A 24,545-nucleotide genomic window follows, 5' to 3' on the forward strand; every position below is an offset into this window, starting at 1 on the left:
GTAGTCCACCCTGCCTAAGCCAGGTCCAGATGTTTTGGGGGGCCTCCACCCCATTAAGTGTTGGAATGTGCTGGAATTAGCCTGTGTTCAGTGGGCTGGCCTCTAACACATTAAAGGACTTAAGAGTGAGGGGGGACGTTTGTGTGTGTATTAGGGGGTTGTGTTAGGGTAACTGCCCCAGGCATCTGTCATTGAGCCGTGTGGCCGTATGTCTCTTGTTTATGTCTTCCTCTGGATGAACATGCTAATCTGATATAACCTCTTAATATATCAGTGGAGCACTCAAACTGTGTGTGTGTGTGTGTGTGTGTGTGTGTGTGTGTGTGTGTGTGTGTGTGTGTGTGTGTGTGTGTGAGAGAGAGAGTGTGTGTGTGTGTGTGTGCTACCTCTGACTGACAGTCCTGGACTACAGGCCTCTCGTAGAGACTCACTGCTAAGCCTCTGTAAAAGCCTTCAGTATTGTTGTAGTATTACAACAGCTGTACTGGTCTGATAGTGAATGAGTGCACCACTAACCCCTACTGTGGGCTGATGAATGGTGTACAGCACTACTGCTGCTACTTACTTGTGGCTTTGTTTTTTTCTCTCTCTGTTGCTCTAGACTAAAGCTGCCTGCTAAATAGTTAGTGGTGACTTAAATGTTGACTCCTATAGCTTTAAGACGCTGTTCTGTTGCTAAGTTACAGTACAGTGTTGTTACTTTTGCAGGAAATATAGTGTTACTTGCTTTATTGTTCTATTCCCGACACACACACACACACACACACACACACACACACACACACACACACACACACACACACACACACACACACACACACACACACACACACACACACAGAGGTGACTTACAAGAGGAGGGGCTTGCGGCAGAGCACCAGGGCATCGTAGAACACACACACCCCGAAGACGGTGATGCCCGTCTCCTTGACCAGCATGGCACAGGTGCCCAGCAGCAGACTGGCACCCAGCACCCACACAGACACAGTGGAGGGCAGACAGTCTGCAGAATCACACACACCCACACTCCTGGAGAGAGAGAGAGAGAAAGGGGGGGATGCTATTAAGTAAAGAGAAAATGCCACCCAGTGTAAATAAAACTCCACACAATCGGCCCTCCATAGTAGTGACAGAGAGAGAGAGGGTTTCTCACCTAATATAGGAGAGAAAGGCCAGGAGGAACAGCATGCAGGCCAAGACATCCGCCCTGCCCACGATACCAGACACCTGAAACATACACAAACAGAGTTTACATTAGTCCTGTGGCTCAGGTGACCCGCACAACCTGTAGACGAGTGACAGAGTAGAGTGAGTGTCCATAGGGAAGTCTATTGTGTTGCTAGGTTACACTGAGACACATAACTCTGTGTTATGGTACAGTCTGTCAGAGAAAGGTCCAGAGACAGTTCAGGGCAGGTTGGAGATGACAGTACGACATTATTAATTTCTATATATTTACCACAAAGTGGCCTGATGTTTGAGCCTCTTCCCCAAGAGAGAGACCTCGTTAGGTGGTAATACTTAAGGTGTGATATGTTAGCTGGTGATATGTTACATTGTATTATAGTTCTGTTTGGGTCTGGGGTGCGTTAAGTTCTAGTGAGGTCTGCAGTATTTAAGTCTCTGCTGCAGAGAGGTGGTTAGTCAGACTGGATGAGCACACTGACATGTCCAACTGGGACTGAGATAAAGAACACACACACACAGAGACAGAGAAAGACAGAGACAGAGAGAGAGAGAGAGAAAGAGAGAGAGAGAGAGAAAGTCAGACTCTGAAAGATGAACTGGGTCAGATAGGAGTTGTGAGATCATAAATCTCAAAACCTCCAGGATAGGAAGGCAGGGGGATGGAGAGAGGGAGGGGAGAGGAGTGGGATAGCAATAGATGAGGAGGACAGGAAGAAGTAGATTGATTGCCACCCTCCAGAGAGTCTGTAAATATAACAGTTGGGTCCCAGAACCTTTTAATCTAACTGGCAAGACAGCCAACCTCTGTCACTGTGTGTGTGTGTGTGTGTGTGTGTGTGTGTGTGTGTGTGTGTGTGTGTGTGTGTGTGTGTGTGTGTGTGTGTGTGTGTGTGTGTGTGTGTGTGTGTGTGTGTGTGTGTGTGTGTGTGTATAAAGGTACAGGGACCTCGGTTTGGTCTGCACTGTGAACCCGAATGAATAAATACAAAATATATTTAGAAAATACTAGGCCTACACTGCATTGTAGACATCTTTCGTAAATCTGAGCTAAAAAAACAACAACAGTTCAGGCTATTCCTAAAAGAAAACTAGCGCCTATGTGCACGTTGTAATCACTACTACAGGCCGAAACTAGTTTTGTGCGATGGCGTGGTCGTTAAACCAGGAGTCTCCATCATCCTTTAAATCTCCAGTTTGGGAACATTTGGGCTTCCCAGTAGATTAGAACGTCGATGGAGAGAGAGTAGCAGCCGCCAACACATCAAACACATTGACACATTTACGCAGACGTCACCCGAGTATTCCTACCTCCTGAGCAAGATGGAAATGTAAACAATATGATAAAAACACAACTTAATCTCCCCTCTGCATTCAAGCAGCCCTTTGCAGCTCATTCTGACCAAAGAAGTTACAAGAGCGATAGGTAGCCTATGTTAATAGTCGTGGATATGAGCGCATTATTGGTGGTTGAGAATAATGGGGGGGTGGGGGTATTCAGCACTTTGTGAAAGTGCTCGAGTCAAGCTACGAACTTTGCCCCGTTTTCAGAAAACAGGTAGTATCCGCTCTATATAAGCAGGCTAAAGCCGGAATAGTTTTGAAGGTACGCGTGAGGTCATCACGTAACTATAAACTCCACTCTACATTTAATTCTAAATGCCTGCTGCCTACTAAATACATGTTTAAACTATATATACAGTATATCACAAAAGTGAGTACACCCCTCACATTTTTGTAAATATTTGAGTATATCTTTTCAAGTGACAACACTGAAGAAATGACACTTTGCTACAATGTAAAGTAGTGAGTGTACAGCTTGTATAACAGTGTAAATTTGCTGTCCCCTCAAAATAACTCAACACACAGCCATGAATGTCTAAACCGCTGGCAACAAAAGTGAGTACACCCCTAAGTGAAAATGTCCAAATTGGGCCCAATTGGCCATTTTCCCTCCCCGGTGTCATGTGACTCGTTAGTGTTACAAGGTTTCAGGTGTGAATGGGGAGCAGGTGTGTTAAATTTGATGTCATCGCTCTCACACACCCTCATACTGACTGGTCACTGGAAGTGCAACATGGCACCTCATGGCAAAGAACTCTCTGAGGATCTGACTTTTTTTTTTGTTGCTCTACATAAAGATGGCCTGGGCTATAAGAAGATTGCCAAGACCCTGAAACTGAGCTGCAGCACGGTGGCCAAGACCATACAGCGGTTTAACTGGACAGGTTCCACTCAGAACAGGCCTCGCCATGGTCGACCAAAGAAGTTGAGTGCACGTGCTCAGCATCATATCCAGAAGTTGTCTTTGGGAAATAGAAGTATGAGTGCTGCCAGCATTGCTGCAGAGGTTGAAGGGGTGGGGGGTCAGCCTGTCAGTGCTCAGACCATACGCCGTACACTGCATCAAATTGGTCTGCATGGCTGTCGTCCCAGAAGGAAGCCTCTTCTAAAGATGATGCACAAGAAAGCCTGCAAGCAGGTTGCTGAAGACAAGCAGACTAAGGACATGGATTACTGGAACCATGTCCTGTGGTCTGATGAGATCAAGATAAACTTATTTGGTTCAGATGGTGTCAAGCGTGTGTGGTGGCAACCAGGTGAGAGGAGTATAAAGACAAGTGTGTCTTGCCTACAGTGCAAGCATTGTGGTGGGAGTGTCATGGTCTGGGGCTGCATGAGTGCTGCCGGCACTGGGGAGCTACAGTTCATTGAGGGAACCATGAATGCCAACATGTACTGTGACATACTGAAGCAGAGCATGATCCCCCTCCCTTCGAAGACTGGGCCGCAGGGCAGTATTCCAACATGATAACGACCCCAAACACACCTCCAAGACGACCACTGCCTTGCTAAAGAAGCTGAGGGTAAAGGTGATGGACTGGCCAAGCATGTCTCCAGATCTAAACCCTATTGAGCATCTGTGGGGCATCTTCAAACGGAAGGTAGAGGAGTGCAAGGTCTCTAACATCCACCAGCTCCGTGATGTCGTCATGGAGGAGTGGAAGAGGACTCCAGTGGCAACCTGTGAAGCTCTGGGAAACTCCATGCCCAAGAGGGTTAAGGCAGTGCTGGAAAATGATGGTGGCCACACAAAATATTGACACTTTGGGCCCAATTTGGACATTTTCACTTAGGGGTGTACTCACTTTTGTTGCCAGCGGTTTAGACATTAATGGCTGTGTGTTGAGTTATTTTGAGGGGACAGCAAATTTACACTGTTATACAAGCTGTACACTCACTACTTTACATTGTAGCAAAGTGTCATTTCTTCAGTGTTGTCACTTGAAAAGATATACTCAAATATTTACAAAGATGTGAGGGGTGTACTCACTTTTGTGATATACTGTATATTTATGTCAAGGATTGTCCTGACTTTCAAGAATACCAGAATTGCTTTTCTGGTTGGATGGCAAGTTTCACCATCCAATTATTTCAGATATCCAGTAGTGCACCTTTCAGCGCGGACCATGGCGATCTGTTGGCGCAGGATAATTATTAGAACATGGCTAATATTAGTAAAATACTGCATTCCATACATGCTGGCTTTGGCCGGCTATACCTGAGACATGAAACAGGTGGGAGGACATACAGTCTGTCACAAATGTATTAATGCGCAATTTGCCTAAACACTTCAACCACAAACAATTTATTCGACATTGTAGGTTTTTGCCACAAAAGTTGGTTGTTTGTTTCTGTGGCGTCATTATGTCCAGCTGTTTTTAAATCGACAAGATAGTTAAATGGAAACGTACCCTAGCAGGCAATTCACTGTCACATCTATTTTCTATGCAAATGTAAATTACGAAGAAAAAACTAAAAATCACTGGACAAGTTAATGGAAATATAGCTAGCGACTGCCCATTGCATTACCCAGGAGTGGGAAATGAGAAGTAGCCTGCCGTGCTACAGACACGCCTCCTTTATGAGAGTCACACAAGAGCACATATTGTTCTCTACCTAAGAAAGAAATGACAGCATAATATGTCTGAGCAATGTTTACATATTGACTTCACTCGCATATTTCACTAATTTGAGTGTTGTTGTTGAGTAATCATTTGTTTTTATTTAATCAAATACTAAAGTGTTGGTATTATTCCTGATTGTGCTCTCATTGGTCATTTTTTTGACTCATGATCATATATGGAGTCAGGAATACTAACAATTTGTATTTCCTAAATAAACAAACATGACCTACAGTAACTGTTGGTATTTCATTTTCCTGCTGTAGAAGCTCATCAGTGAAGCAGGGAGAGGAGCCCAGTATCTTATATATTTAATTAATGAGGAAGAAGACAAGAGTCTTCCACCCTTCCCTGTCCTCACGCTCCTCCCTCTCTCCCTTTCAACTTCTTCTTCCCTCCCACCCCCTCATCCATTGCCCTTCATCCGTCACTTCCCACCCTCTGTTCTTTCTCTCCTTTCATCTTCCTCTATCCATCCCTGCCTCCCACTGTGACTGAAGGTGACTCAGCAGTGTCATCTCGGTAAACACACACACACACACACACACACACACACACACACACACACTTTAACAATATATCTCAACTCAAAAACACTCCCAGCCCTAACACTCACTTAAAATATCTAAATGTCCTACCCCATGGAGTACCAGCTGTGTGTTTGTGTGCACACGTGCGTGTGTGCAGTGAGAAACACATATCATGGTACATTCTGAGCCACACCCCTATAGGGCTGCAACTGTTTCTAATAGAATGTGCTTTAGAGACACACCCTGCCCCTTGGAAAGGTCTAATGGGACATTTGGTACTGATTTACACAGTGTGTGTGTGTGTGTGTGTGTGTGTGTGTGTGTGTGTGTGTGTGTGTGTGTGTGTGTGTGTGTGTGTGTGTGTGTGTGTGTACGTGTGAGTGTTTGTGTATTAGCCTACATAACCCCACAACCCTTCCTGGTATGAGGCACGGCGTGAGGCGAGAGGGTTCCTCATGACGAACTCAGGATAATGCTGTTCCCTTAGGGGGGGTTGAGTACTTATCCTGATCACACACACCCCTATTACAGTAAAGTACTACCCTACCACACACCCCTATTACAGTAAAGTACTACCCTAACACATTACCCCTATTACAGTAAAGTACTACCCTACCACACACCCCTACTACAGTAAAGTACTACCCTACCACACATCCCTACTACAGTAAAGTACTACCCTACCACACACCCCTATTACAGTAAAGTACTACCTTACCACACACCTATACTACATTAAAGTACTACCTCACCACACACCTCTACTACAGTAAAGTACTACCCTACCACACACTCATATTACAGTAAAGTACTACCCTACCACACACCCCTATTACAGTAAAGTACTACCCTACCACACATCCATACTACAGTAAAGTACTACCCTACCACACATCCATACTACAGTAAAGTACTACCCTACCACACATCCCTATTACAGTAAAGTACTACCCTACCACACACTCATATTACAGTAAAGTACTACCCTACCACACATCCATACTACAGTAAAGTACTACCCTACCACACACTCATATTACAGTAAAGTACTACCCTACCACACACCCCTATTACAGTAAAGTACTACCCTACCACACATCCATACTACAGTAAAGTACTACCCTACCACACATCCATACTACAGTAAAGTACTACCCTACCACACATCCATACTACAGTAAAGTACTACCCTACCACACATCCCTATTACAGTAAAGTACTACCCTACCACACATCCCTATTACAGTAAAGTACTACCCTACCACAGTAAAGTACTTTCCCTACCACACATCCATACTACAGTAAAGTACTACCCTACCACACATCCCTATTACAGTAGAGTACTACCCTACCACAGTAAAGTACTACTTTACCACACACCTCTACTACAGTAAAGTACTACCTCACCACACACCTCTACTACAGTAAAGTACTACCTCACCACACACCTCTACTACAGTAAAGTACTACCCTACCACACACCCCTATTACAGTAAAGTACTACCCTACCACACATCCCTACTACAGTAAAGTACTACCCTACCACACACCCCTATTACAGTAAAGTACTACCCTACCACACATCCCTACTACAGTAAAGTACTACCCTACCACACACCCCTATTACAGTAAAGTACTACCCTACCACACATCCCTACTACAGTAAAGTACTACCCTACCACACACCCCTACTATAGTAAAGTACTACCCTACCACACATCCCTACTACAGTAAACTTAATTTTGTAACTTATTTTGTACATAATGTTGCCGCTACCATCTCTAATGACCAAAAATAAATTCTAGGCATCAGGACTGCGATTATTCACCATGGAGTAGCAGAATCCTATTTTTCCTTTCACGACTCTGACGAGCCCGACATGAAGGATACACTGCTTCCTCGGGAACAGACCCCGATCCCCATGATCAGAGTGAAGAGGAGGAGGAGAAAGAGGGGCCGAAGGTCGGGCTGCTATCTGAGAATTCGTAGGCGAACGAATAAACCCCCACTTCCTCATTCTTCCCTCGTTCTGCTAGCAAACGTGCAATCTTTGGAGAATAAAATGGACGAGTTATGCGGAAGATTAATCTACCAACGGGACATTAAAAACTGTAACATCTTATGTTTCAAGGAGTCGTGGCTGAACGACGACAACATCAACATACAGCTGGACGGTTATAGGATGTACCGGTAGGATAGAACAGCAGCGTCTGGTAAGACAAGGGGCAGCAGTCTATGTAGCTTGTGCATGATATCTAAGGAAGTCTCAAGCTATTACTCACCTGAGGTAGAGTATCTCATGATAAGCTGTAGACCACACTACCTACCGAGTGAGTTTTAATCTCTATTCTTTGTAGCTGTTTACCTACCACCACAGTCAGAGGCTGGCACTAAGACAGCTCACCCAGAGGCGGTGCTCCTAGTACCCGGGGACTTTAATGCAGGGAAACTTAAATCAGTTTTACCAAATTTCTATCAGCATGTTAAATGTGCAACCAGAGGAAAAATAACTCTGGACCACCTATACTCCACACACAGAGACGCATACAAAGCTCTCCCCCGCCCTCCATTTGGCAAATCTGACCATATTTCTATCCTCCTGATTCCTGCTTACAAGCAAAAATTAAATCAAGAAGCACCAGTGACTAGATCAATAAAAAAAAGTGGTCAGATGAAACAGATGCTAAGCTACAGGACTGTTTTGCTAGCACAGACTGGAATATGTTCCAGGATTGCTCCGATGGCATTGAGGAGTACACCACATCAGTTATTGGCTTCATCAATAGTGTATCGATGACGTCGTCCCCACAGTGACTGTACGTACATATCCCAACCAGAAGTCATGGATTACAGGCAGCATCCGCACTGAGCTAAAGGCTAGAGCTGCCACTTTCAAGGAGCGGGACTCTAACCCGGAAGCTTATAAGAAATCCCGCTATGCCCTCGGACGAAACATCAAAACAGGCAAAGAGTCAATACAGGACTAAGATCAAATCGTACTACACCAGCTCTGACTCTCGTCGGATGTGGCAGGGCTTGCAAACCATTACAGACTACAAAGGGAAGCACAGCCGAGAGCTGCCCAGTGACATGAGCCTACTAGACGAGCTAAACTACTTCTATGCTCTCTTCGAGGCAAATAACACTGAAACATACATGAGAGCAGCAGCTGATCCAGAAAACTGTGTGATCACGCTGTCTGCAGCCAATGTCATCTATGCATAGTCACTTTAATAACTCTAACTACATGTACATACTACCTCAAATTACCAGTGCCCCCGCACATCGACTCTGTATCAGTCCCCCTGTATATAGTCTCGCTGTTGTTATTTCACTGCTGCTCTTTAATTACTTGTCACTTTTATCTCTTACTCTTATCTGTATTTTTTTTAAACTGCATAGGGGCTCGTAAGTAAGCAGTGCCCTGCTGTATTCGGTGCATGTGACTAATAAAATTTGATTTGATTTAAAGTACTACCCCACCACACACCCCTACTACAGTAGTCAGTAATTAGCCTTGTCCAAGCCAGAACGGACTGGGCCCATCCTGTTTCTGTAGCGTGAGGCAGCTTGATGTACAAGTACACCCCCTGGACAGGACGCTAGTCAGTACCATACTACTCCTCTTTAACCCAGCACCAAACATGTCCATAAACCTATAGTGATAGACGGTACCTCTGACAGTGGTGACACAATGGTGACAGTGATACACTGAACTGACTGACACAAAGGTGTTTCAATAATAGCTACTGTGTTAACCAGAGCTGCTGTAATAATAAGTATGGCTCTCCCACCTCTCCACTGCTGTCTTCTGGCCTGCTCTGCTCTACACACACTGGGCTCTGTTCACTGGCACAAACACACATACACACAAAACACAGACTACCTCCTTCTAGCCAATTACATACTTTTGCAGGAATTTGAACACAGCTGCAGCTCCCCCACTCTAAACTTAACACGTGGAGTAGAATATACAATACGGCCCAAGGACACAGACCCAAACACATATATCACACACACACCACACACACTCCCTCAGGTCTGCAAAATATGTATTTTCTTAATAACATGGTGTTAAAAGTCAGGAGAAAAAATATCTACAGTATAGCGTCCCTCACCTCTGTCTGGCCGGTCTTTTCCCTACAGCTAAGACACTCAGCAACATCTACTTCGCCATGCCAACCATGTGTGTGCCTAAGTGGACAGTGAGTCACGCAGACGGTCAGTGGGATCCCCACATGACCTGACCAGTCTCTCTCAGCAGGAGAGTGGGATGAATAGAGGGCTTTCAGCCTTGAACAGCACCTCCATTCACTGGCTGCAGATCTGAATGACTGCATCTTTATGGCGGCCATATTGGATAGGGAGACAGGGACTGTGTGATGCCAGGAGCTCCACAGAGAGGGAGGATGAGGGATAAGCCACTTTTTAATCTCTGTCTTATTGTGGTGTGTGTGTGTGTGTGTGTGTGTGTGTGTGTGTGTGTGTGTGTGTGTGTGTGTGTGTGTGTGTGTGTGTGTGTGTGTGTGTGTGTGTGTGTGTGTGTCTCCTCATCAGTATAAGTGAAGTGAACTCCAGCTGGTCCCCTGGCTAATGACGTAACCGGTTTACTGCACTGAGTTCATCAGATTCTGGTACCACTGGCACAGTCACTCACTGCAGAGACACAGCCCCAGCCCTCAGAATGACTGACTAACTACTTACTGCATGACTGCCTAGCAGACTGACACTGGGTGGAAATGGGACTGAAGCTCCTGAAAATGTATGCTAGGGAGGCAAGTGCTGGTATGAGCTAGGAGGCTAAAGACTCGAGTGGATGTGGATGTGATTCGAGTGGCTGTGGAAGTGGACAGGGGTTATGAGCTGGAGGTTGGTCCATGATTAGTTTATGGTTTAGGGAGAAGGTTGGGCAATGAAGCCTGGGCTGAAGCTCACACTGGGGACAGATGGAAGGATAAAGGGAACTGCAGGATTAACACTAGAGAGACTAAGGCTGATTGGGATGCAAGACACAGACTTGACACAGACTCTCTCCTCTCCATTATTATTATTATTATTATTCTCTCTCTCTCTCTCTCAGGGGCTCAAGGGAGCACCCTGTAGAGCTCTATAGTGTAGCTCAGCTCTCACCCCTGCTGCTCTTCATTCAGCTCCCTCTTGCTCTCTTTCTCTCCCTCGCCCCTCCTTTTATCCTTCGCTTTCTCCACCATCTCATACATTCCTCTGCCTTGCCCTCTCCACATTTTTCTCCTTCGCCCTCTTCATCTCTCTCTCCGTTTCACTCAGTGTCTCTGCAGAGCTCTAACTTTAACACAGCAGTCTTTCTTCTACCTTCACCTGTGAGAATGAATTATAATTCTCCTCCACACAGGATTTGCATTTGTAAAACTTTTTTTATTTATTTTACCTTTATTTAAATAGGCAAGTCAGTTAAGAACAAATTCTTATTTTCAATGACGGACTAGGAACAGTGAACTGCCTGTTCAGGGGCAAAACGACAGATTTGTACCTTGTCAGCTCGGGGATATGAATTTGCAACCTTTCGGTTACTAGTCCAACGCTCTAACCACTAGCCTACCCTTGCATCGCTACTTTACAAACATTCAAAACTAAAGTCATGGAGCTGGATCCTGCAATATGAAAACAGGAAGGTTGCCTTTTCCGGACTTATTGAACAGGGACCTGATTCACCAGTAGCGAGATGAGTGAGTGAGAGCACAGTTAGTCACAGAATACCACGTCAGAGGGTGACTGCATGTGTCACAAAGTAGTGCTACTCTACAGTATGTGACGCAATCCATGTCATTGGTTTTACACGTGAGGGAGGAGTCATTAAGAAGAACCATGTCTGCTAGAGGGGGTCGTGTGTGTGCGTGCATACTCACAGCCTCAGTGTGTATGGGGTGCACAGCGAAGAGGAGGGCGGTGAGGAAGGCCAGACGGGGGTCGTCAAACACGCAGCGATCGCACGTGTGCATGAGCAGACAGGTCACGGCACAGTGAAGACACACGTTGACCACATGGAAGTAGAGAGGGGTCATTCCACCCAAGAGGATGTTCAATCTGATGGAGAGAGAGAGAGAGAGAGAGAGAGAGAGAGAGAGATTGTAATTGTAATCACCATTTTGTAATCAAAATCACCAGATCTGTAATCAACCACATTTTACCATCATAATTAGAGAGAAAAGAGACTTATTCAAACTAAAACTGCAGGATATGAAACATTTGCTGCTAATGTTTCACAGCCACAGAGTCCGGAACTATGACCCTCCTTTACAGTTTCCTCCATCACCAATGACTACAGTCCAATCACGGCTGGGGTCAATTCCATTCGACCGGAGTCAATTAAATTCAGGACGGGTATCTAACTTAAGGTAATTACATGAATTGAATACAATTAAATTCATTTTTGTTGAGGATATTCCCTTCCCTTTAATTACCCGATTTTAAATGGATGAGCCTAACCCTAATTATTTTACACATGAATGAAGCCGAGCATTTTGAAATGCCAGCACAGAAACACATATAATCTCCCTTTAAAAAAGCTTTTTGATGGTGTAAAAAGGCTGAGATAAGCCATTTGGAATCTTCATAGAATATATCTCATATCTGCATATGTCTTTTCAAATTAATTTTTTCCCCCCACCCACACACAGTTATGACACAATACTAAAATCTCCATTACACACCCAGGTACAGAAAACCATTAGTTCAGGTTACATAAAAGCATTTCTCCGTGAGATTGTAATTATGATTCCTCCCCCGTCTCAAAGAGAAGAATCCCAACCCCAAACCTCCATTATGAATTCAATTACAGTATTACACCATCTCCGTAAAACAGCCTGTTTCTCTCGTCATTAAACGAGCACAGTCCGACTACTAATGTGAAGAAACCCACACATTTCCAGGGTGAAAGACTGGGAGAATCTGAAACTGAACTAAACTAGACAGAAGGGAATCTGAAGAGAACGTAACATGGGTTTTAATGGGGGAAAGACCATAGAGCTGATTGTCACACATAAGCGATAATGGGGATGTCTCATAAAAGCCAACGTCCAATCCATTAAGTGATGATGAAAAGCAGGCTCCACCCCTCCTATATCCTGTGTTACATCATAGATCAGACATAGTGGATGTTGTAGGATAGGCCTTCTCAGTGAGTCATGGCGGATGTGCACTCTGTTATTAAAATGAATGCATTTCAATTAGAGACCAGAGACTGGACAGCGGACAATTTCCTGACAATGTGATCTGACCAGGAAAAACAAGGCCTTTCTTATACCCTACGACTAGGATCTGGAGGTTTTCCACACCACATCCCCTGACCAGAAAGAAAAACTCTAGGCCCACCACTGTATAGGTGTCATTTTTGTTTCACCGTTGCCTAGCTACAGCACTATAGTCTCTGTATTGTGATAGAAGTGTTGAGCCGTGCAGGTAGAGTGGTTACACTGGTCAATGCTGAAACAGACAGGTGTCCAGCTCCCAAAGCACACAGTAACTGTCCCCAGGCAGCCTGGCTGTGTTGGAGGCGACAGGGAATATGACCGAGGCTTCAGCAGGTTATGTCTTTACACTGTTGTACCATGTTTATACTATGTCCTCTGGGTGGGATTCAAGGGGGGGGGGGGGGGGGTGCTGGACCATATGCTGTGACGTGATCTCATAGCCTGTTCTTCTGTTGTTCTCGGTTGTTATGCCCCTCTCTTTTCATCCCATTCACTTCCTCCCTCCTTCTCTCTACCTACCTATAACTCCCCCTCTCCCTTGGTCCCCTCCTGCTCTCTCCCCAAAGCCATTGTTCCATTAATAGGCTACTTTAAAGTGCTTCAGGGGTGTGTGTCCTTCACCTTGAGGACCGTCTCAGAGGCCCGACAGTGATCACGGACACAGAAACACACTGCTATACTGAGCACAGAGCCCCCACAGGCACAACGTGCGTTGGTGTGTGTGTGTGTGTGTGTGTGTGTGTGTATGAGGTGTGAGCCCCTGCATGTCGAAATGACAGATATACCTAGCAGATCCTCAAGGGCATAGATGTGGGAGTGTGTGTGTGAGTGTACATATGTACCACTGACCCATATACGGTACATGAGTGTAAATAGGCACTTAGTCTCCCATAATAAGGAAGCATACATGCAAATGTGAGTCAGATTTGCCCCATTTAGTCTGAACTTAAAGCGAACACAGAGGAGACCAGACAAGGTACTGTAGTGTCACTGAGACACTGACAACTGATCGTGAGCGTACACACCACAGAGAATGCATCTGGCCAGTTTTGGGCTATGTGTAGATGGAGATTCAGCTGCTTGGCTTGACAGCAGTGTGTGGGTAACCAACTGCAGAACCAGAAGGAGAGCGCGATACAACCAGATGCTCCATCAACCGCCTCAAAAGAGAGAAACCCATTCAACGCCTCAGCACATCAGCCTTCCCTCTCCCCCGTACCAGCACACTAAGTATTCAGCACACTCACACACAGCAGCTGACAACCTCTCTGTTGTCATAATCAGCATCTCGCGACTTCAGCTCTGAATGTGCTCTTTTCAAAGAGGATGTTGATACCTACACGCTCAACACAGGAATGTAGCGCAGAGAAGAAATAATATATTTTTTGAAATGTATTTTCTGGCGCATCGTGCAGTGTCGGGGAGGAGCAGCACGTGGTTGGCATGCGGTTCAGGCTCTGCAAAGAGGTCAGAGGATACAGCGACAGAGTGACAGTGGAGATGTCTTACTAAGAACTCAAAGTATTAGAATAGATAAGTTCCATACATAGGACGGTGTGAGTGTATCCACAGTCCCGTGCAAAAAAAGTAGCACAAAGCTTTACCAGGCAGAGAATCGGTCTATCCTGTGGTTGTCTACCGCCTGAATGGTTCATATTAATATTCCAGGATTTTCATATCTATTGTTTATATTTCAACTGTATTGCCTGCTGAAGAAAACCAAGCAATTTGTGCCCTCGCTGATTACATAGCCTACATGTGCTAGATAGAAACAGAGCCTATGGTTTGTGTGTAGTTTTCATATCAACACATCTTTCAAATAGTCTGCAGTATGTTTTTTCATCAATCTGTGAAATGTGTAGGCTATTAATGTTTCTGGTTGACTAACGCTTGAGCCGAGAGCCAGAACCCTCTCGCGTCCCATTGCGCAGCCTGTGACACGCCCTCTCCAGTGTGTGTACCCGGAGAATAAAATTACACTGTCTGGAAAAGTTCCCTTGAATGACGACTGTTTGTTTAGTTGATACAACAACATTCAACACTCATTTCCAAAATGTGGCCAATAAATGTTCTGGAGTGTCAAACATATCCGCCAAAAATACATTGAAGTGAACCTGAGTGCGAATTCAGGGATTCCACAGCAAGCAACAAGTGTGGAGGCAAAAAACGGTCAATATCTGCCTGGTCCAGCTAACATACTGTATGTCGACACTGGGCTATTTGAAAATGTTTCAAGTAGCATATTCTAAGATCAACGAGCACAAATAAAAGCGGATGTTCTTGCGAGCGAGCAGTGTTCATGGCACGCTTCAGCAAGTTTAGCTAACTGCGCAACCGGACCGCGGTAGCAGTCTGTTTATAACCCATTAGGCTACATGCATGTTTGTTTATGGTAAGTGCAGATGTGCGTCGTTCATAACCGCAGGCGATCGAAGTAACCTACAATATGCTAGCCTATGACGTCAGCCTATTTCTGGGAACGGATACGTGGTATTAATTGTATCCGATCACAGGTAGGATAGCTGACGAGGCCGGCGCATTTCTGGACATTGCCACCAACTTCTGCAACATTGTTTCTCATTCCAGCCCGAGACCCAACTGTTCAAGTAAACTACATAGACTTTGCAACCGATGCTGGGAAGATAACCACAGAGAGCTATAGGAGAGAGGGGAGAGAGAGAACTTACTTGAAGGTGAGGATGCATAACGGTCTGTAGGACTTGTGGCTTGTGTTGTCCGCCATCCTCTTGCCCCAAAAGTCGTTGGAGAAGATGCTCTGAAGGCTGGACCCGGGCCGGACGTCGGGGTTATTGCTGATAGCCCACACATCGTCGTGCACGAACTCCCCATGCAGAGAGTTACTGTAGCACAGCGCGCACAGAGCCAGCAACACGGCATATCGACCCGCTCCTCTCCCCGCTTCTAACGGGACCGACAGGCGGAGCCGACCAGGGGTCTTCTCTCGTCGGTGTACTGTCATGTCGGCCCTTGCCTGGCAACAAGCCGCTTGGGTCTGGGAAAAAGCCGGGGTGAGTGGGGAGCCATATCCGTTCCACTAGACCGGCAGGTAGCGACTGTATTGCCTACAGTGGGCTGCGGGGACTGACTATGGAACAGCCAGCGAAATGAGAAACCTCCTCTTGACGCATGCGTACGGCGCAGTACAGGCCTTCGCAGAGCTAGAGAGGTTCATTAGCACCATCTAGATCGAAAATCAATAGCGCGCGGCGTACTGTTCCAGCCGACATGACCTTTATCTTTAGACTAGGACAATAATAAACGAATGATTGTCTAGGACGGGCCATGTGGGGACGCGCTAATAGAGTGAGTTAGATACATGCCCGTGTCCTGTCAGTCTGAGTGGGAGAGATGAGAAAACAAATACCTTGTCTGTCTGTCTCTGTGAGCTCGAGGTCACTGACTCTTACCCTGCCTAGCAGGTTATTATACACAAAATAATAGGGGTTCAACAAGGGTTCTTCTAAGATCCTCAAAAAACGTAGGGTTCTTGGCACTGAAAATTACCCCCAAAATATTATTCCAAGAACCCCATAGGAGGTGGGGTTCATCGAGGAACCTCCTTAGTTGTTGGAGGTTCTTGCAGGAACCTAACTGCCCAACTTAAACATTTGGATTTTAATTTGAAAGGACAGCAGGTGCAGGCACTTAACTGAAAATGTAATGATCTCCTCGTGATCTACATGAATATTGTTTTAGGATGATATTTGTGCATATCTTTCTAAAACAGGAAATGGACATATTCCAATGGATAGCTGTATTGGGTGCAGATGACTGAACTGCTCACTTCTGTGTCTGCAGGTATCTGAGCAAAATCTGATCAAAATCCAAGGTATGAATACTGTCATGTGCATGTTTTGTTAATCATCTGTATAATTACTATTTTTTGGGACTCACGGACTTCACCCTCCCTACACCTCTGATGAATATAACAGGAAACCTGTTCAATCACCATGCACTGCAAAATCATTCTGGCTATGCATACGGAGAACATCAACACAGTAACATCAACACGCCAGAGGATATACCCATTGGACTTGAGTCTCTGATGGGAGTTTACCTCGTATTTACATGTTTTATTCTGTTTGCCACTAAAATCATAATAAACACTGACAACTAAACTATTGTGTTATTGTTGTTCTTGTTATGCATAATATTAATAATATTCATAGGGTAGGGGGGTAGATAAAAAATGAACCCCAAAAGGTTTTTCAAAAAGTTATTTGACAATCCATTAAAAGGGGTTCTTCGGCGAACTTATATTTGAAGAACCCCTAAATAATACTCCAGGAACCTTTTCTTTTTAGAGTGTTGTCGTGTCTTTGGCTATGCCGGATGAAGTGATATGACATGCTATTCTATAAAATAATTTCTCTGTAATTAATATTACCTGATTGAGCTAATCATGTAAATGTAATTAACTAGAGAGTCGGGGCACCACAAAATAATATTTATAGAGCTGTTATCTTCCGAATAAACTCTTAAAGACCTAGTAATATTTTACATCAATAGCAGTCAATATTAATCGTCACCTTAATTCAGTCTCATCTGAAAGTTGTAAATTCTTGGTTATCTGCACAAACCCTGGCTAACAAGTTGAATCAGCAATACAAAATTGGGTTTAATTATTTATTTACTAAATACCTAACTAATCACACAGAATTACACATACACATAATTAATCATAACTTGATTACAAATTACGTCATAAAGGAAAACGTCCCTAGCGGGCAGAACAGATATGACAGCTTGTTACACAAAAGAAAAGGGTCTGGGTTTGAGTGAAAGAGCGGGAAGACTGAGGAACAAAGGGCGAAGCTGTGCTATCGTAAATACAATATCTTATGCATTCTAAATTACCGACCATTTGGAAAAGGAAAATGCAATAAATATTTACTCTGAGCTGCGCTTCAGTAGGTTGGTGGTAGATGGAAGGCCGTGTTGCCCAACCGAGTCCTTTGTCCTTTGAAGAATGTCTCTGCTGGTAAATTGGATACGTTGTAGTAACATCGTTGTTTGGTAGACGGGATACTCTGTCTGTTCCTTCCTAACCTGCGTTTGCAGCTGCTGTTGCTAACTCAACGGCTAGGAGGTATCACTTCTGTAGTGAATAAGAGTTCAAAGTTCATACCATTCGCAACCAAATCTCACGCTGATGTTGGCTTCGTTCTGTAGTTATTATCTGAACCATTCTGACATCAGACCGTCGTCCTCACATCCTCAGAACAGGAGGTTATATTGTCATCAAGGCTTTATATAGGAAGGGAGAAAAGGGGTGTGTTTCATAGTTTACAACCTATGTCTCTTCACGTGGGCGGGCCACTGAGTCGGGCCTAATTCACTCATGAAAACCCAAATCTCATATTTTAGAAGCTAAAATCACATTTCATCCCATCACGAATAATTTCATATTCAAACATTTAGATTGAACAACAATTCCATGTGAATCCGATAACTCTGATGTGTAGACTTTCCACTGTAGAGTTTATGTCATCTTATCATTGAAGAGAATGTCTCAGATGACAACCGAACTGACATCATATTCATTAAGTACCACCACATATGTTCAATTGGTCGGATTACCAGAATATAGATAATTTCCCCCCACATTCTGATGTTCCCAGAATCTCTATGTTAACCAAGGTGTTTGCAAATGTAACATCAGTAGCATAGAGAGAGGAAAAAGGGGGGAAGAGGTATTTATGACTGTCATAAACGTACCCCCGGGCCAACTTCATGACAGTGTACACTGAGTGAACAAAAACATTAGGAACTTGCTCTTTCCATGACATAGACTGACCAGGTGAATCCACATGAAAGTTTATTGATGTCACCTGTTAAATCCACTTCAATCCGTGTAGATTGACAGCCAGGACCTAGGATCAAGGGAGACACTCAAGTGTTTTAGTACTATATCTCTTGACACAATGATGAAAATAATCATGGCCTCTAAACCTTCAAGCTGCATACTGGACCCTATTCCAACTAAACTACTGAAAGAGCTGCTTCCTGTGCTTGGCCCTCCTATGTTGAACATAATAAACGTCTCTCTATCCACCAGATGTGTACCAAACTCACTAAAAGTGGCAGTAATAAAGCCTCTCTTGAAAAAGCCAAACCTTGACCCAGAAAATCTAAAATATATCTGCCTATATCGGATCTCCCATTCCTCTCAACATTTTTTGAAAAAGCTGTTTGCGCAACAACTCACTGCCTTCCTGAAGACAAATAATGTATACGAAAAGCTTCAGTCTTGTTTTAGACCCCATCATAGCACTGAGACTGCACTTGTGAAGGTGATAAATGACCTTTTGATACCATCGATCACCACATTCTTTTGGAGAGATTGGAAGCTCAAATTGGTCTACACGGACAAGTTCTGGCCTGGTTTAGATCTTATCTGTTGGAAAGATATCAGTTTGTCTCTGTGAATGGTTTGTCCTTTGACAAATCAACTGTACATTTCTGTGTTCCTCAATGTTCCGTTTTAGGACCACTATTGTTTTCGCTACATATTTTACCTCTTGGGGAAGTCATTCGAAAACATAATGTTAACTTTCACTGCTATGCGGATGACACACATCTGTACATTTCAATGAAACATGGTGAAGCCCCAAAATTGCCCTCCTTGCAAGCTTGTGTTTCAGACATAAGGAAGTGGATGGCTGCAAACTTTCTACTTTTAAACTCGGACAAAACAGAGATGCTTGTTCTAGGTCCCAAGAAACAAAGAGATCTTCTGTTGAATCTTAAAATGAATCTTGATGGTTGTACAGTTGTCTCAAATAAAACTGTGAAGGACCTCTGCATTACTCTGGAACCTGACCTCTCTTTTGACAAACATATCAAGACTGTTTCAAGGACAACTTTTATCCATTTAAGTAACATTGCAAAAATCAGACATTTTCTGTCCAAAAATTATGCAGAAAAATGTATCCATGCTTTTGTTACTTCTAGGTTAGACTACTGCAATGCTCTACTTTCTGGCTACCCGGATAAAGCACTAAATAAACTTCAGTTAGTGCTAAATACGGCTGCTAGAATCCTGACTAGAACCAAAAAATGTGATCATATTACTCCAGTGCTAGTCTCCTTACACTGGCTCCCTGTTAAGTCAAGGGCTGATTTCAAGGTTTTACTGCTAACCTACAAAGCATTACATGGGCTTGCTCCTACCTATCTTTCCGATTTGGTCCTGCCGTACATACCTACACGTATGCTACAGTCACAAGACGCAGGCCTCCTAATTGTCCCTAGAATTTCTAAGCAAAAAGCTGTAGGCAGGGCTTTCTCCTATAGAGCTCCATGTTTATGGAATGGTCTGCCTACCCATGTGAGAGACGCAGACTCGGTCTCAACCTTTAAGTCTTTATAGAAGACTCATCTCTTCAGTGGGTCATATGATTGAGTGTAGTCTGGCCCAGGAGTGTGAAGGTGAACGGAATGGCACTGGAGCAACGAACCGCCCTTGCTGTCTCTGCCTGGCCGGTTCCCCTCTCTCCAATGGGATTCTCTGCCTCTAACCCTATTACAGGGGCTGAGTCACTGGCTTACTGGTGCTCTTCCATGCCATCCCTAGGAGGGGTGCGTCACTTGAGTGGGTTGAGTCACTGACGTGGTCCTGTCTGGGTTGGCGCCCCCCCCCCCCCCCCCCCCGTCTGGGTTGTGCCGTGGCGGAGATCTTTGTGGGCTATACTCGGCCTTGTCTCAGGATGGTAAGTTGATGGTTGAAGATAACCCTCTAGTGGTGCAGGGGCTGTGCTTTGGCAAAGTGGGTGGGGTTATATCCTGCCTGTTTGGCCCTGTCCGGGGGTATCATCGGATGGGGCCAGTGTCTCCTGACCCCTCCTGTCTCAGCCTCCAGTATTTATGCTGCAGTAGTTTATGTGTCGGGGGACTTGGGTCAGTTTGTTATATCTGGAGTACTTCTCCTGTCTTATTTGGTGTCCTGTGTGAATTTAAGTAATGCTCTCTCTAATTCTCTCTTTCTTTCTCTCTCTCGGAGGACTTTAGCCCTAGGACCATGCCTCAGGACTACCTGGCATGATGACTCCTTGCTGTCCCCAGTCCACCTGGCCGTGCTGCTTCTCCAGTTTCAACTGTTCTGCCTGCGGCTATGGAACCCTGACCTGTTCACTGTGATTACTATTATTTGACCATGCTGGTCATTAATGAACATTTGAACATCTTTGCCATGTTCTGTTATAATCTCCATCCGGCACAGCCAGAAGAGGACTGGCCACCCCTCATAGCCTGGTTCCTCTCTAGGTTTCTTCCTAGGTTTTGGCCTTTCTAGGGAGTTTTTCCTAGCCACCGTGCTTCTACACCTGCATTGCTTGCTGTTTGGGGTTTTAGGCTGTGTTTCTTTACAGCACTTTGATATATCAGCTGATGTAAGAAGGGCTATATAAATACATTTGATTTTGAAGATGAAGGGGAGACAGGTAAAAAACAAAACAATTTTCAAGCCTTGAGACAATTGAGACATGGATTGCGTACGCTTTAAAAATAAAAGATTCATGGAGTATCCTTTAGGGGTTCTTCAAATGGAAACTGTCGGGGAACCCCTATAAGTTCTTCAAAGAACCATTAAGGGTTCTTCAAAGAATCCCTTTCAATGGATCCTCAAATAACCTTTTGAAGAACCTTTTGGGGAACATTGAACTACACTCTAAAAATAAAAGGTTCCTGTAGTATCATTTAGGGGTTCTTCAAATGGAAACTGTGGGGGAACCCTTATAAGTTCTTCAAAGAACCCCTTTTAATAGATCCTCAAAGAACCTTTTGGGGTTAATATCTGAACTACCCCCCTCCCCTATTATTAATAATAATAATAATAATAATATGCACAACAATAACACAATAGTTTAGTTGTCATTGTTTATTAGGATTTTAGTGGCAAACAGAATAAAACATGTAAATACGAGGTAAACTCCCATCAGAGCCCCAAGTCCAATGGGTATATCCTCTGGCCTGTTGATGTTAATGTGTTGATGTTCTCCGTATGCATAGCCAGAATGATTTTGCAGTGCATGGTGATTGAACAGGTTTCCTGTTATATTCATCAGAGGTGTGGGGAGGGTGAAGTCTGTGAATCCCAAAAAATAGTAATTATACAGATGATTAACAAAACATGCACATGACAGTATTCATACCTTGGTTTTTGTGGTAAAATACTGTTTTGATGATGGTTTTCATTCACATATCTTATCCATAATGTAGAGGCCTATGGGATATTCATTGAAGAGGCAAGGGAGAGATGGTACATGTGATCTCCATAACATACCAACAGACATACCTTTGTATGCCTCATCGCCTGTATACCTGCAGACACAGAAGTGAGCAGTTCAGTCATCTGCACCCAATACAGCTAGCCTTCAACATATTCTCATAGCCTACATATTCTTACCTCTGTTGATTGATATCCATTGGATTGTGTCCATTTTCTGTTTTAGAAATATTTGCACAAATTTGAAAATACAATATTAATTTAGATCATACAAGGGACAAACCTTACCTTAAATCGAGGGCATCTTTATATTTTTCATTTAAGTGCCTGCACCTGCTGTCCTTTCAAATCCAAATGTTTCAGTTGGGCAGTTAGGTTCCTGCAAGAACCTCCAACAACTAAGGAGGTTCCTCAATTAAACCCCACCTCCTATGGGGTTCGTGCAGGAACCTAACTGCCCAACTGTTAGTGCCAAGAACCCTAAGGTTCTTCAAATAACTTTGAGGATTATAGAACCCTTGTTAAACACCTCATTTTTAGAGTGTATATGTGCCATTCAGAGGGGAATGGGCAAGACAAAATATTTAAGTGCCTTTGAACGGGGTATGGTAGTAGGTGCCAGGCACATCGGTTTGTGTGTGTCAAGAATTGCAACACCGCTGGGTTTTTCATGCTCAACAGTTTCCTGTGTGTATCAAGAATGGTCCACCACCCAATAGACATCCAGCCAACTTGACACAACTGTTGGAAGCATTGGAGTCAACAAGGGGCAGAATCCCTAATGAGGAACACTTTTGACACCTTGTAGTTCATGCCCCGATGAATTGAAGCTGTTCTGAGGACAAAAGGGGGGCAACTCAATATTAGGAAAATGTTCCTAATGTTTTGTAAGCTCAGTATAGACACAGGTAATAAACATGTTTACTAGAGAGATAACCATAAATCAATGAACCATGATGATGGTTACGATGTGGGATATTGACCTGACCATAGCAGGTTATGATGAGTATAAGATTTAATATCCATCCACTTCCTTGTAGGCTACTGTACTAGGCCTACTGAAAATCTATTCATTGAAAAAACATCCACTAGGTCAGTATGTTAAATCTACACTTTCCAAAAACAAAAAAAATCCTCTTTCAAAGCGTCACTTTAATAATTTCTAAATAGGCTGGTGTTGAGTTTGCCCTCAGCAGCAGAATGCAGGTGTAGTGCCAGCCTGGTCGGTGGGAACGGCTGTTGTGTTGTATGATGATCATCCATCCAGCGGGCCCTGCTACAGGCACACCAGCTGGCCACTGCAACCTCACACCACTCCTGCTGCTGTCCTTCACAGAAACCTGTACAGTCAAGATGGCAAGTAATGAAGGGCTACATTCATATGCAGCAGGTAAAGGTGAAGGGATCGTCCAGTCCCAGTACAGAAACTGCGCTCTCAGACAGCGCAGAGCCAGTGTCAAAACCATCCCCGCTGACGCAATATGACTAATGGAGACAATTGCATACAGGTGCTTGACTTCCAAATGATGTAGCACTTAAAAATAGAGTGTGTGTGTGTGTGCGTATGTCCGAATATGTCCGTCCAGTTAAACATAGTCGTTGTCCCTCTTGTGGTTAAAACTACTCATTGTCATTCCTGTCCTGCCTGGCCAAACACCAGCCGACCACCAGTGTCCATGCCAATGACCCTCTCCATAAAGTTGCATTGGCAAGGCAGCATCATCACCTGTTGATGAAGAGGAATGGTTATACTTCTACAATGGCCTATTTTTTTTACCACCATCTGTTGGGAGGGAAATATGCCAACACAATCACATCCAGTATGAATTTGTTTGTTTAATAATGCTAACAGTGCTTTAGGATGAATCCATCTCACACAGACTGATATATATATATATATGAGAAACGCAGATGAGGATGGACACACACACACACACACACACACACACACTTCCCTTAAATATCCAGTGTTCTCACTGACATTAACATATCTGTCAGTTCCAGTCTGACGCCTGAGACGACTTTAGCTCTCAGACAAATGAAGGGTAGAGAATTAGGTCTCTTTGTGTCCTGTGGGGATGGTGGGCAGAGTTTGTGTGTGTGTGTCAGTTTGTATGTGTGTGTGTCTGTCAGTGCAGGGCGGTGGTGTGTATGTAGCCTACTCTATGTGTGTGAGGCTGTGAGCAAATCTAGCGCCACAACCTTGACAGACTGAGCCAAGGGTATGATGTTTTTTCTCTGTCTCTGTTTTAGAGGCTTCGGGACAGGACAGAGCTGTGAGCTGAAAACACAACTGCACTGAAGGACAAGCACAGATGGACCAGACTAAATAATTTCTTATTCAAGCAGTGTGGAGGACATCCATATAGCTGCTTCCCATAATCCATCA

General features: G+C 44.2%; 1 protein-coding gene and 1 long non-coding RNA gene across 2 annotated transcripts in view; both read right to left on the bottom strand.

The window, feature by feature from the left end:
* Positions 1 to 16,050, bottom strand: part of LOC110501043 (protein O-mannosyl-transferase TMTC1) — a 100,251-nt gene extending 84,201 nt beyond the window's left edge. The window contains exons 1-4 of the mRNA XM_036957509.2: positions 15,597 to 16,050; positions 11,566 to 11,743; positions 1,154 to 1,227; positions 853 to 1,029 (exon numbers count right to left, since the gene is read on the bottom strand). Of these exons, the coding sequence (XP_036813404.1) occupies positions 853 to 1,029; positions 1,154 to 1,227; positions 11,566 to 11,743; positions 15,597 to 15,889 (722 nt within the window). The 5' untranslated portion in view covers positions 15,890 to 16,050. The remainder of the gene's footprint in view (positions 1 to 852; positions 1,030 to 1,153; positions 1,228 to 11,565; positions 11,744 to 15,596) is intronic.
* A 5,743-nt stretch (positions 16,051 to 21,793) lies between these two features.
* LOC149973013 (uncharacterized) lies at positions 21,794 to 22,549 on the bottom strand. The gene is made up of 3 exons (XR_016490442.1): positions 22,445 to 22,549; positions 22,226 to 22,251; positions 21,794 to 22,015 (listed from the first exon to the last, which is right to left on the bottom strand). It is a non-coding gene; the product is annotated as an uncharacterized LOC149973013 (long non-coding RNA).
* Between the last annotated feature and the right edge of the window lie 1,996 nt (positions 22,550 to 24,545).

This window comes from Oncorhynchus mykiss, chromosome 21 (assembly GCF_057628025.1).
Source record: "Oncorhynchus mykiss isolate SJ-2025 chromosome 21, ASM5762802v1, whole genome shotgun sequence".
Lineage (NCBI taxonomy): Eukaryota > Metazoa > Chordata > Actinopteri > Salmoniformes > Salmonidae > Oncorhynchus > Oncorhynchus mykiss.